Here is a 12,366-nt window from a genome sequence, read left to right as displayed (position 1 = left end):
CTGGTGAGCGAGAAAGGTCAAGGGAGCATGTGTCTCGTTACCACGCTCCCCGCCCGCCCCCCCCTGCCCCGCCCCGGCACAAAGAGGGCCAGAGAGAAAACCAGCTGAGTGTCCCCTGGCTAGTGGAGGCAGCTGCTCACCGCTGCTGAAGGTGGAGAACCCACCTTCGTGTCACAGCCCACCTTCCAGGGACAACGCCTCCTAGACCCGAGCAGCGGCAAATGTTATGGGGAAAGGGCCCACCATGGCGTCGACTTTGCAATGCTAGTTGGGAGTGTGTTTTCTTCAGGACGTCTGCTCTCACAGTGGTTCTCTCTTGCTTGCCCCCAAGTCTGACTCGCCTGAAACCGGCTGGTCAGGTGGGAAGCGTGAGTCTGGCTGAAGGGTCTCCAGGCTGCTCTGAGGACAGAGGGCCCTGTAAATCGATGCCTCTGCACCCCATGTTGTCTCTCCATTGCCCCTCATGTTAGCCAGACTGAACCTTGGAGTACACTTGGGGTCTCCTGCCTTCTTGTTCCCGACCTTGTTTTCTGCCTTCTAAAAAGTTGTCGAAAAACGGGGCGCCTGGGTGGCCCAGTCGGTTAAGCGTCCAACTTCGGCTCAGGTCATGGTCTCACGGTTCACGGGTCCGAGCCCCGTATCGGGCTCTGTGCTGACAACTTGGAGCCCCGAGCCTGCTTCGAATTCCCTGTCTCCCTCTCTCTCTCTGCCCCGACCCCACTTGTGCTGTCTCTTATAAACAGTGTTTAAAAAAAATGTTTTAAAAGTTGTTGAAAATGACCACCCCTTACCAGGCCTGGCCGGTTTTAGATGTCCACACTATAGCTCTTGTTGAAAATCAGGTGGAATCATTTCCCAGAGTAGGGCAAGGCTTCCAAAGCCTTAGCCAACAGTTGCCTCCACTTTGAAGGAAGGTACTTTGTGTAAGGCAGGGGACCTGAATGTTCTACGTTGTAGAGCAGATAAATACTTGTTTGTTTTCTGTAATCTAGTAGTGGTTAACTTAATAGTCTCCAAAAATATGTTCTATGGAATCTTGAGATAAAAAACTTTTTCTTTGGTCGAATACATTTGGGAAAGCCTTGCACACCCTAGGCCCCTCCTGAATTTCACAGGGCGCACAACATTTTTCCAGAGAAGGCTCTGGAAAGTATAAACCCTTTTAACTTTGTTCCTCTTGGTTTGCCAGTTTATTTGGCCACAGGCTTCTTTTCAGAGTAATGCCTGTGAACACCTTGTGGGTTGGTGGTTTTCCATAGAATCCCATGTAGAAAAGCCCGGCTAGCTGGGGCAGGGAATGGGCACCTGGGGGACCGGCTAGCACGGCTACATGGGACAAATGACAAGAAGTTATCAAGATCTTCCTCTGTGCATAGAGGCTCCCAGGCCAGACTCTGGGAAGGGCTCAAAGATGTGTACGCCCTTCCAGCCTGTCAGCTTGAGGCAGCCTGTCCTGGAGCATGCCCTGATGACCTAGAAGTAGCTACAGCCACACTCACTCATCACAAGATGTTCCTGGTGGTTTTGAAAAATGGGTCAGGGGCCCCTGGGTGGCTCAGCCTGTTAAGCTTCCAACTTTGGCCCGGGTCGTGATCTCACGGCTCATGAGTTTGAACCCCTCATTGGGCTCTCTGATGTCTGCACAGATCCCGCTTTGGATCCTCTGTCTGCCCCCCCGCCCCCAACTCTGCCTCTCCCCCTGCTTGCTCTCTCTCAAAAATAAACAAACCTTATACAAAAATGGGCCGTAGCAGGTCTCTAAGCCAAGGGGAGACGTCGTCCCCCCACCCTCTGAGTTTGGATATGTAGAATATGCTTTGGGAACTGTGGAAGTAAAAGTCTGCTTAGAAACTGATGAAGTTAGAACTGGTCATGAAGAACTGTGGCATTTGTAGAATACAAGCCAAAGGAATCTGGTTTAAAGAAAGGATTTTGAAATGCAAGTGGCAGGACGCCTGAGTGGCTCAGTGAGTTGAGCATCCGACTTGATTTCAGCTCAGGTCATGGCCTTGCAGTTCGTGCGTTTGAGCCCGTGTCGGGCTGTGTGCTGACAGCGTGGAGCCTGCTTGGGATTCTCTCTCTCCCTCTCTCTGCTCCTCCCCTGCTTGTGCTCTTCTGTGTGCACACGTGCGCGCGTGCTCTCTCTCTCAAAATAAATAAGCAAACATTTAAAAAAATTAAAATGCAGGGGCGCCTGGGTGGCGCAGTCGGTTAAGCGTCTGACTTCAGCCAGGTCACGATCTCGCGGTCCGTGAGTTCGAGCCCCGCGTCGGGCTCTGGGCTGATGGCTCAGAGCCTGGAGCCTGTTTCCGATTCTGTGTCTCCCTTTCTCTCTGCCCCTCGCCCGTTCATGCTCTCTCTCTGTCCCAAAAATAAATAAACGTTGGAAAAAAAATTAAAAAAAAAAAAATTAAAATGCAAGTTGTTTCTGGACCTCAGGTGTCCTGGAGTAACTGGGGTGATGGCTGTATCAGTTTGCCCTCTCAGAATACTTCCTAGGGATAGAGTATTCCAGATTCCCCTCGCGGCCCCTCGTAGCTAGACGCCACACAGCTGTTCAGAGCCCCGGAGCAAGTCTGACCTCCTTCTGCCCCCTAAACGTGGCAGTGGCTCATCGCAGCACGAGGCTGAGTGCCCTCGGCCCCGGTGGAGGGGAGCAGCGGCATGTGCTTGCTGTCACGCTGACCTCGCCACGGGCAGCTGTGCCTCCAGCGCCCCTCCCGCCCCCTCCCTCCAGGCTTGCTCCTGGAGCACGCACGCGCCTTCTGCCTTTCCTTCCAAAGCAGCGAAGGACTTCAAAAGACAGATTTGGCCCGAACTTCTGCAAGAGCTGATCACAATCACTCAACTGGATGAGAGGAGTTTTAAAGAGATAACGTCAGCGTCATCGGTGGGATTTTGAACCGTGATATGCTCACTGATAATTAGATAAGAGAAGCCAGATCCTTTCTTGGGTACGTCCCTGTCTTGCTACAGGCTCTGAATCACACTGCCTGTGTTCAGATCAACTCTACCACTTCTACGCTGCGTGTCCTTGGGCAGGTTACTCTCCTCTCGATGCCTCAGTTTTTTCATCTGTAAAAGGGAACCGTAATGGTACCCATTTTACCATGTTGATGTGGAGACTGAAAGAGCAAATACGTTGCGTGGGGCTTCTCAGACAGCTGGCCCCCAGGAGGCCCTCGGTAAATGTCAGCCGTTTGTTGTTATTGTTACTTTTTACAGCCAGGGCATCCCTTTTTCCCCCCTGCCGACAGTCCAGCCTGCTTGTCTGCCACTGAGTTTCGGGGCCGTTCTTTTTCTGTGCGTCTCAGTTATTGGGGAGGGATTTTTCGTTCCCGCACCCACGAGGTGTCACGGACCTGGGAGCCATGCCGTGAGGGAACGGCATGACCCCTCCCTCGGTGGTCCATCCGGGGGATAGCAGAGTGGGCTCTTGGGGGCAGCGTTATTTCAGGGCTCAGGGAAAATGACATCTTCTTGTGTCTGGTCAACAACAGCAGTTGGCAGGTGTTTGGGGAGGCCCCGCCCCTGTGCCACCGAGCCAGGTGTTTGTCTCTGCCCTGGACAGAGGCTGTGGGCGTCGGGACTGCCGGGCTCTGTCTGCGGGACTCGGCCAGCACCGACAGAGCGGGGCTTGGAGAACTCCCGGCACTTGGGCTGAGCTGCGGCAGCCGTGCCGGGCGCCCTCGCTGGCACCGGGGAGGTACGTGCTGGAGAAGATGCCACCCCTGCCTTCCCTGCGAGCCTGTATCTTTTGTGAATGGTCACAGAAGCGAATCAACACAAGCGCGAGAGCCTGAAATTGTAATAAGTGCTCTGACAACGACGGATGGGGTGTGTGATAGACAGAGATTCTCCAGGGAAGTGACGAGGGAAGGCCCCTCCAAGGAGCTGCCATTTGAGCGGAGAGCTGAACAAGGACGAGCCAGACACCTGGAGACCTGAGGGAAGGGCATGTCTGCTGGGTGGAATATCAAATGAAAGGAGCGAGCTGGGGAGCAAGGGTGCGAGGGGAGGAGGCCGCTGAGGCAGGCGGGCCAGGCATGAGGGTCTGGTGCACTACAGCGAAGCGCTTACTCCAAGGGTCACGGGAGGCCGTTAGGGCGTGTTGTGCAAAGGCACAAAATGATGTGGTTTTCCAAGGCTCTCTGGCTGCCGCCTGGAGAACAGCCTGTAGGAGGGCAGTGAGGAGGCCAGTGGTCCCCGCAAAGGACAATGTGGCTTGACTGGGTGGTAAATGCAGATGAGACAAGCGCCACCACTGGACCCCAACGCAGGGGACCCAGGGAGCGCCCTAGGTGAGCAGACCCACGAGCTCTGGCTGACGGCTGATCTGGGACTATGCATCACCAAAAGTGCTGGTAGAGGGTGGGAGGGGCGACATGCGGGATCAGAAACGGTGCTGCCCATCGCAGATACTCAAGGGTTAGGAAAACCTGCGGGAGAAATCTCAGAACTTAACCTCTATTTGCAACTGCCTCTCTTGGAAACTGCCAGAAGCCCCGCAGAAACGACCTTTTGGAAACCAACCTGTCGGTAAGTTGAAACCACTTCATTATCATGAGCTCCTCTTTAGTCGGGCCCCACTGAGCACCCAAGGTTGTTCTATTTGTTGGCCTATTTCATCTGCCAACCACCCTGCAAAGGGCATCATTGTCCCTTCTGCAGGTGGGGAAGCTGAGGCTCTGGGAGGCTTTCAGGCTTACCAGAGCCACAGAGCCGGCCCCACCGCATCTGTCTGGCTTCTGTGCCAGTCAGCCTGGGGGGAGCGGTGGGGGCGGGGGAGGGGGGGTGTCAGCCCCGCCCACCACCTCTGCGGGGGGGCCCACTGTGCTCGAGCCCCGCCCACCGCAGCCACAGCCCCGCCCACAGTGCTCACAGCGCGCACGTCGTAGGGCAGGTCCTCGTCGAGCTCACCCTTCAGTATCTTCTCGAGGGTATTGATGGAGATCTCCAGGAGCTTCTCGTGGTGGTGGTTCTCCAGGTCCCGGCACTGAGCCATTGTGCAGGCAAGTTAAGCAAAGGCCAGGGATCGGAGCAGACCAGGCGCGTCGCGACCCTCAAACCCTCAAACCGCACGTCTGCAGACCCTCAGAGGGCGGGGCCGTTTCCTCCAGGCAAGAACGGACTTTGAAGGGTGGAGGGGCACACCTGGAGGTGCCAATGCATCACCTCCTTCACAGCCAGTGGTACACATGCACGAAATCCCAGGGCCGTCCTGATCCCCACTCCCCCGCCCCCCCCCCAATCAACACTCACACACCTGCTCACCACTGACCCTTGGCGCTGGGTTCTCCCAGAGCCTCTCCATCCAACACCTCTCTCCCTGCCACCGCCTCCTGACTGGACAGCAAAGAGCTGGTCTTTCCGCTCTAGCCTTTTCTCCCAACAGCAGCCAGCACGCTCTTAAACATAGGTAACCGGACCTCATCCCTCCCATGCTATGGCTCTCCAGGAACTTCCCACTCTCCCTTGTGGCCTAAAGACCCCGTCTTAGAACTGGATCTCTGTGACCCATCCTCAAGGCCTTTGCACAGGCTGCCTCTTCTGCCTGGGATGTCCTCCCCACTTTTCTGCCTTGTCCCTCTGGCCCACCCTCAGGTTCTCAGTGGACCCTCCCTCAGGGAGGCTCCTGGCCCTGATCTCTGTGTGGGCTGCTCACTTACTGCCTCCGTAACTCTGTCTCCTTGCACGACTGTGGACCCAGAAAGGTAGGACTAGGAGGCTACTTCTGGGGTAGAGCATAGCAGTTTGTCCCCTACACGGCAGGGCCCTGAATTCAGGTAGCAGAAAGGTTGGTCATGCCCTAAATGCTCTAACCCTGACATTTAACCTGACGATCTCATTCTAAATGATTTGTCAGTATCTGTCCCACTCCCAGGGTGTGTGTACCTGCGACGTAGGAAGCAGACAGGGATTCTGGGGTGTGGTCTCTCCGTGAACATCCCTCCTTTGAGAACAAATATGCCAGGCCTTATACTGCAATCGATGGGGCCCCACACAGCAAGCCCGGTAGGTATCCAAACCCTTATGCTAACAAGGCACCATTGTTCTGAGGGATGGGAAACTCCCTCAGACCCTGTGGAACATTCTTTGAACATTCCAAGTAGTTGCCAAATCTCCATCTTTTGAAGGTGAGCTTTTTCTGTGGTGACAAACTAGAGGATTTCTATTCCTCTAACGTCACAGGTCGAGATTCCCACTAAATGGGGTCCTGTGATGGGGTGGATATCATCTTGGTACAGGTATAGATCTTTCTGTACATCAGACTGGGGCTCAGGTATTTCTGGCAAAAAGTGAAGTATTCTAAAGTATGGACTTTTTGGCCATCTCTGCCAACATGTTTAGGGCCCTGGTGGCAGTGGGAGGGGGTAGGTGTGACCCCAAAGGTGGCTACCTGGAAGGGGACCACTTATTTGCATCCTGCTTAGTTGGTGAAAAAGCTTTAACCCTTCTCTGCCTTTTGTTTAAAATGCAGGTGCTGGGGCGCCTGGGTGGCTCAGTCGGTTGAGTGGCCGACTTCAGCTCAGGTCATGATCTCACAGCTCATGAGTTCGAGCCCCACGTCGGGTTCTGTGCTGACAGCTCAGAACCTGGAGCCTGCTCCGGATTCTGTGTCTCCCTCTCTCTCTGCCCCTACCCAACTCGTGCTGTGTCTCTGTCTGTCTCTCAAAAATAAATAAACATTAAAAAAAAATAAAATAAAAAATAAAATGCAGGTGCTTCTCCTCTGGCTCCCCTGGAGGCAGGGGGAGCCCAGGTGTGGGCCAGGATAACCCCATGAGCCAGTAGCGTCTCCCCATGGAGGGTCATCTGGGAAAAGGATATAGGCTTTGGACGTTTTCAATAAAGAGTGCCACCAAGTCCATGATGTTCCTTTCAAACGTGTTTATAGTCTCCTGGAAATGATAAAGAGCACAGTTAACATGAATATTTAGACATGAACTTGACTGACCTATCATCAGAGCAAAAGGCACTCCTTAGAACTTAGCAGGTGCCTGCTTTAATCACAGACCTTCAGGGTAAAGACCAACCACCCTGACCTTCCCAGGTAGATGCCTATGAATGGCCCCCTCTCCTGACCTCTTTCTCACAGCTGCATTACTCTCCAGCCATTTCACCTTACTCACTCCCCCACAAGGTTTAATGCAAAGCTTCCTCCGGGCCTTTGCACGTGCTGGTCCCTTTGCCAGGAACACTTGTCCGGGTCCCACCCCTTGTAACCCTCACGTACACACATAGAGCTAACCCCCTTCCTTTGGGCTTCTCGATGATGGCATCTATCCATCACTTCCAGAGAAGCAGGGGAGAGAGTTGCCGAGAGACTGCCTGGATCAGTATCCCAGCTCCACCACTGTGTTTAATGTCCTTGGGGCTCAACATCCTCATCTGTGAAGTGGGTTTCCTTTGTAGTCCAGTCCCCGTCTCGTGGAGTTGTGAAGTTTACAGGAGTTACTTCACACGAAATGCTTTGCCAGGTGCCTGGGTGATGCTGGCTGCTGCCCCAGACCTGTCACCATCAGTGTGGCTGTCTGCATGCCTACCACCTCTCTCCGAGGCACCCTGCACTGCTGCCCCCCAGGGCTTAGCTGTCCCCCAGGGCTGAAATGGGACTTGAGTGAGGGAGCAATGGAAGAGGTGATGAGAGGCCTGCTCCCCTGTGAGCCCCAGGCCAGGTCATGCCCCTGATCTAGCACAGACTCCCGGGGCTACAGGGTGGGCCGAGGGCCCTGGGGAATCTACAGCAGTCCGACCCCTGTCTGCAGGCCGAGCCAATTATACATGTTTCAAATGTGTGTGTAAACACTGTTGTAATGAATAAAAATGGGGTCACCATGACTGCACCTTAGAGCTTTTTGGCTGCTTGGTGACACAAGTACGACCGACCATGTACACATCTGGGGACTTTGGGGACGCTGCAATGGGGATCTCCCTGCATGAAAAGGCTGGGAGCCGCTGCCTAAGCCTCCCCCGCCGCTTGCGAGCTGCTTCCTGCAGTGCTTGAGCACTCCCGGTGGGAGCCAACACCTGCCATGTGACGTGATGGGGAGATCTATCCCTGTCTGAGGTGTCCCTTGACATGTGAGGGATTGATTAGGCGCGATCTCTTGGCCTGACCACGGCAGCATCCGATGAGGTTTGATTTATCACAGCCTTCGGAGGCCCCGGGCTTGGCTGCCTTGTGAACACACAAGGCACTCTGGCTGCTAAGGAATTTTAGAGAGAGGCGCTCTGCATTTCCGCTGCTTCGTGCTGAATCACAGGCTCCGCGCGCGGCCCTGAGATGCGGCAAATACGCACTGCAATGCGGAGGAGCCTTTGTTTGTCCCAGAGTGGGGGCCTACTTTGTCTTTCAAGCACCCAGATGACTCCTGGGGTCTAATCAGAAATAGCTCTCCCTGCTGAGGCTCTGGGTGCTTCCAGGATAGGGGGTACATTCCAGAGGAATGAGCTCACCTCTACATGTGGGCGTGAGAATCAACTGCAATCTAAGTGACTGAAATATATTAAAAGCAAACACAGGACGGATGAGCAAAGAAAGCTTTAGTCCGCCGTGCTGAGTCACACAGCAGAGGAGCGCCTGGGAGGGCTCCAGCTAAAATACCATTCGGGGGCACCTGGGTGGCCCAGCTGGTTAAGCATCGGACTTCAGCTCAGGTCACGATCTCACCGTTGGTGAGTTCAAGCCCCGCATGGGGGCTCTGTGCCGTTAGCGCAGAGCCCGTTTCAGATCTTCTGTCTCCCTCTTTCTCTGCCCCTCGCTTGCTTGCGCTGTCTCTCTCCAAAATAAAATGAACATTCAAAAAATAATTATGAAAAAAACAATAAAATAAAATACGGTTTTGCCACTGAATCCACTACGTTCTCGCAAAGGAGACTGGCAGGGCGCGATCGCATCACACCTGTGCCCCAGGGGTTCGGCCTCACCTCCAGCTGCTCTACCAACTGCATCTCCAGTGTCATGAGCATGTTGAACAGCTCAGTGATGTCCTTGCTGTGTTCCGCTACCTTCATCTCAAGGTTGGTCACTTCGGACTCATCTCGAATGGCATTTAAACTCTGGAAACAAAAGCCTGGGTTTTAGGAATCCACAACTGAGTGTAATTAGTTAACGACAGGCGACGATCGGTTTTGTGGGTACGAATGTGAACTCTGGGCTTGGCCTGTCCACGTTCAAGTGTCGGCTCTGCCATTTGTCAGCTTTGTGGACTTGTGGAAGCTACTCACCCTCCCCATGCCTCGAGGACTAGTCAGTGAGTTATCGGTCCACGTTAGCTCGGGTTTTCATTAGTGGTGGCTGGGCTGGGTGGAAGGAGCGATGGCTTCAGAGTCGGGTGAACCTGAATTCGAATCCTGTCTGGGTCACTTATCAGCAGTGTGACCTTGAATGAGCCACCTCCACTCTCTAAGCTTCGGTTTCCTTATGTAAAGTGGGACAGAGGTGTGTGTCACAACGTTGTGGGGATTTAGCAGTGTGTATGAACTCTTGGTTCACGGTGGGGCCTCGGCTAACAGAGTCCAATACAAGGTCCACAGCAGGCACAGGGAGACAGAGAGACACTGGAAATGTAAGACAGATCCAGTCTTTAGGAAACCAGTTGGACCCACAGAGCACCCCACTGAGCAAGGGGATGCCAGCGGTGAACAGATGCTAGGCCCCTTGGAATGAGAGGATGCCCACGGGCCGGAAAACACCCTGGGGTCCAAGCCTGGCACTGAATCCCAGACACTCACTAACAAGGGTCCTGGGGACTCGGCCATCAGGTGCACTGTCAACTTGTTTCTGTTGATATATGGTATTATTATTTTTAATGTTTATTTTTGAGAGAGAGAGAGAGAGCAAGGGAGGGACAGAGAGAGGCGGGGAGGAACAGAATCCGACACAGGCTCCAGGCTCTGAGCTGTCTGCACAGACAGCTTGAAATCACAAACCGTGAGATCACGACCTGAGCCGAAATTGGACGCTTAACCAACTGAGCCACCCAGGTGCCGTGATGTATGGTATCAGTTGGGAAGGAGGACAGAGTACCTTGGCACGATTCGGTGCGATGAATGATATTTATAATAATGGTTACCCCGTCTGGAGAAAAATCAGGTTCAATCCCTACCTCAAACCTTACGTGAAAACAAATTTCCCACAGAGTGAAGATTTAAACATACAAAGTGAAGCCATACAATCCTAGAAGGAAAAATAGACGGACTTCAATAAATAATCTCAGAGTAGAGAAGTCCTTTCTAAGCATAACCAGAAAAAAGACTGATAGGTTGTACTACATAAAATGTGTGGAAATTTTGAATAGCAAAAGCACCATAGACAAAAAAACGACACGATAAACAACAAAGTGGGAAACATATTTGCAACTCATTTCACTGACACAGGGCTAATTTCTCAATCTATAAAGAGCTTGTACAAAGTAATGATTTCTTTTTAAAGAAAGAGATATAGATCAAAAACCAAACAGAAAAAAATGGATTAGGGCATATTAGAAGACCAAAGAGTTCACAGAAAAAGAAATAAAAATGTTTAGAGGAGCCTGGGCGGTTCAGTCGGTTAAGTGTCCGACTCTTGATTTCGCCTCAGGTCACGATCTCATGGTTCGTGAGTTCGAGCCCTGCATTGGGCTCTGCACTGGCAATGTGGAGCCTGCTTGGGATTCTCTCTGTCCTTCTCTCTCTCTCTCAAGATAAATAGACTAAAAAAAAAAAAAGAAAAGAAAAAAAAAAGAAACACAAATGTTTATAAAACATGCAATGCCTATCCTCACTTAAGGGAAAATAAACACATGCTCCAAGTGTGCCAGACTGGCAGAGACGAGGAAGACTGAGAGCACCGGTCTGACAAGGAGCAGGCCGAGGGGCAGAAGCCACGGCCTCCGCGGAGCACGGCTGAGCAGTAACTGGTAAGAGCAGCAATACCCAGGTCTACCTCTGGGACTTCATCCTACAGATCAGACTCGCGCCAACTTACCCACTGCAACACTGCTTGAAAGAGCGAAAGAATGGAAAAAAATGAATTGTCCGTCAGCAGGGACTGGGTTAATAAATCATGGCTCATCCATGCAATGACAGATGTTACAACTATTAAAAAAGAAGGCAATTCGAGTTTTGGAAGGATCTCTAAGCTGCATAGATAAAAAAGCAAAGGGCAAAACAGCATGGTACATTTTCATCTCACACACACTCACACACACACACACACACACACACACACACACACACACACATACACACAAGGGTTGGACTGACTGTACCCAACCCCCATCTACATTTGTCATTCTGTGCCCATGCTTAGACATGCATTACCTATCTAGAGACTGCCCGTCACAATTTTACGCCTGCTCTGCTCCCCACCTGTCCCCCCCCACCCCTCACAGTTCTGGGAGGCGGTTACGTCCATTTCTCTAATGAGGAAACGGAAGCCAGCAGAGGGTCACCAGTGAGGGGCCCATGTGAGCATTCTGCTGACCCACTGACCCCAAGCCGTGCCCCGCTGGGCACCAGGAGGAGGCGCTGAAGGAGCCCTGGTCTAGTGGACGTGGCAGGAGGGGGATAGGACAAGATCAAGAGGTCCCGTGAGGAAAGAGAACTGGGGCCTCAGGCTGACAGAGTCCTGTGAACTTCTAAGGCAGCGGGCTCGGCTTGGGCTAGGCAGGAGGCGCCTAGGAAGCTCTGGAAAATCCCAGTGCCGTGCCGCACCCCCTGAGCTGGGGCGTCAGCCCCAGCCCTGTGGGGTCCCTGTGGACTCTGGTGTGTGGGCTGCATGAAACCACTGCTCTAGGCTCTGGGAGAGGGGCGCTCAGGGTAGTCTGCTCATCCCAGGCAGCCTTTGAGGGTGTCGCCATTATGGGGGCCGTGGGGCCCGGTGCCTCAGAAGCCGGGGGAGCCAGCCTGCTCCGAAGAACTACCCCCTGAACGTTAGGAAGTCAGGCTTGGCGCCAGCAAGAGCACAGCACTGGCGGCAGCCTGGTCCGGGTCCTGCTTCTCCAGGGGGATGTGTTGCTGAGGGGGCCGGGCCCAGGCCTGGGAGGAGCCTGCTGGCTGGCGTCCAGGCCTCCCAAACCCAGCGGCTGCAGGCACCAGATAAGAAATGTCATGGAGGGGGCGCCGGGGTGGCTCAGTCGGCCAAGCGTCTGACTTCAGCTCAGGTCATGATCTCACAGTTCATGAGTTCGAACCCTGCGTCACGCTCTGTGCTGCCAGCTCAGAGCCTGGAGCCTGCTTCGGATTCTGTGTCTCCCCGCCTCTCTCTCTGCCCCTCCCCGACTCGTGCTCTGTCTCTGTCTCTCTCAAAATAAATAAACATTTTAAAAAGAAGAAGAAGAAGAAGAAGAAGAAGAAGAAGAAGAAGAAGAAGAAGAAGAA

The 12,366-nt window shown here is 53.3% G+C and overlaps 1 protein-coding gene across 6 annotated transcripts in view; it reads right to left on the bottom strand.

Moving 5' to 3' along the window:
- The window catches only part of DRC3 (dynein regulatory complex subunit 3), a 34,561-nt gene that overhangs the window by 783 nt on the left and 21,412 nt on the right, over positions 1-12,366 (bottom strand). For 4 of the 6 annotated variants that reach the window (XM_040453025.1, XM_040453022.1, XM_040453021.1 and 1 more), the window contains 3 exons: positions 8,932-9,063; positions 6,832-6,902; positions 4,883-5,006 (listed from right to left, as the gene is read on the bottom strand). In XM_040453025.1, the coding sequence (XP_040308959.1) occupies positions 4,883-5,006; positions 6,832-6,902; positions 8,932-9,063 (327 nt within the window). Of the gene's footprint in view, positions 1-2,411; positions 3,945-4,882; positions 5,007-6,831; positions 6,903-8,931; positions 9,064-12,366 lie in introns of those variants that run through there. The other 2 variants (XM_040453024.1, XR_005783976.1) reach the window with 2 other exon arrangements.

The sequence above is a fragment of the Herpailurus yagouaroundi genome, unplaced genomic scaffold, assembly GCF_014898765.1.
Source record: "Herpailurus yagouaroundi ecotype Mexico unplaced genomic scaffold, PumYag 208, whole genome shotgun sequence".
In the NCBI taxonomy this organism is placed as follows: Eukaryota; Metazoa; Chordata; class Mammalia; order Carnivora; family Felidae; genus Herpailurus; species Herpailurus yagouaroundi.
The sequence above is the reverse complement of the archived record's forward strand: the minus strand, read 5'-3'. Positions and strand labels throughout refer to the sequence as shown.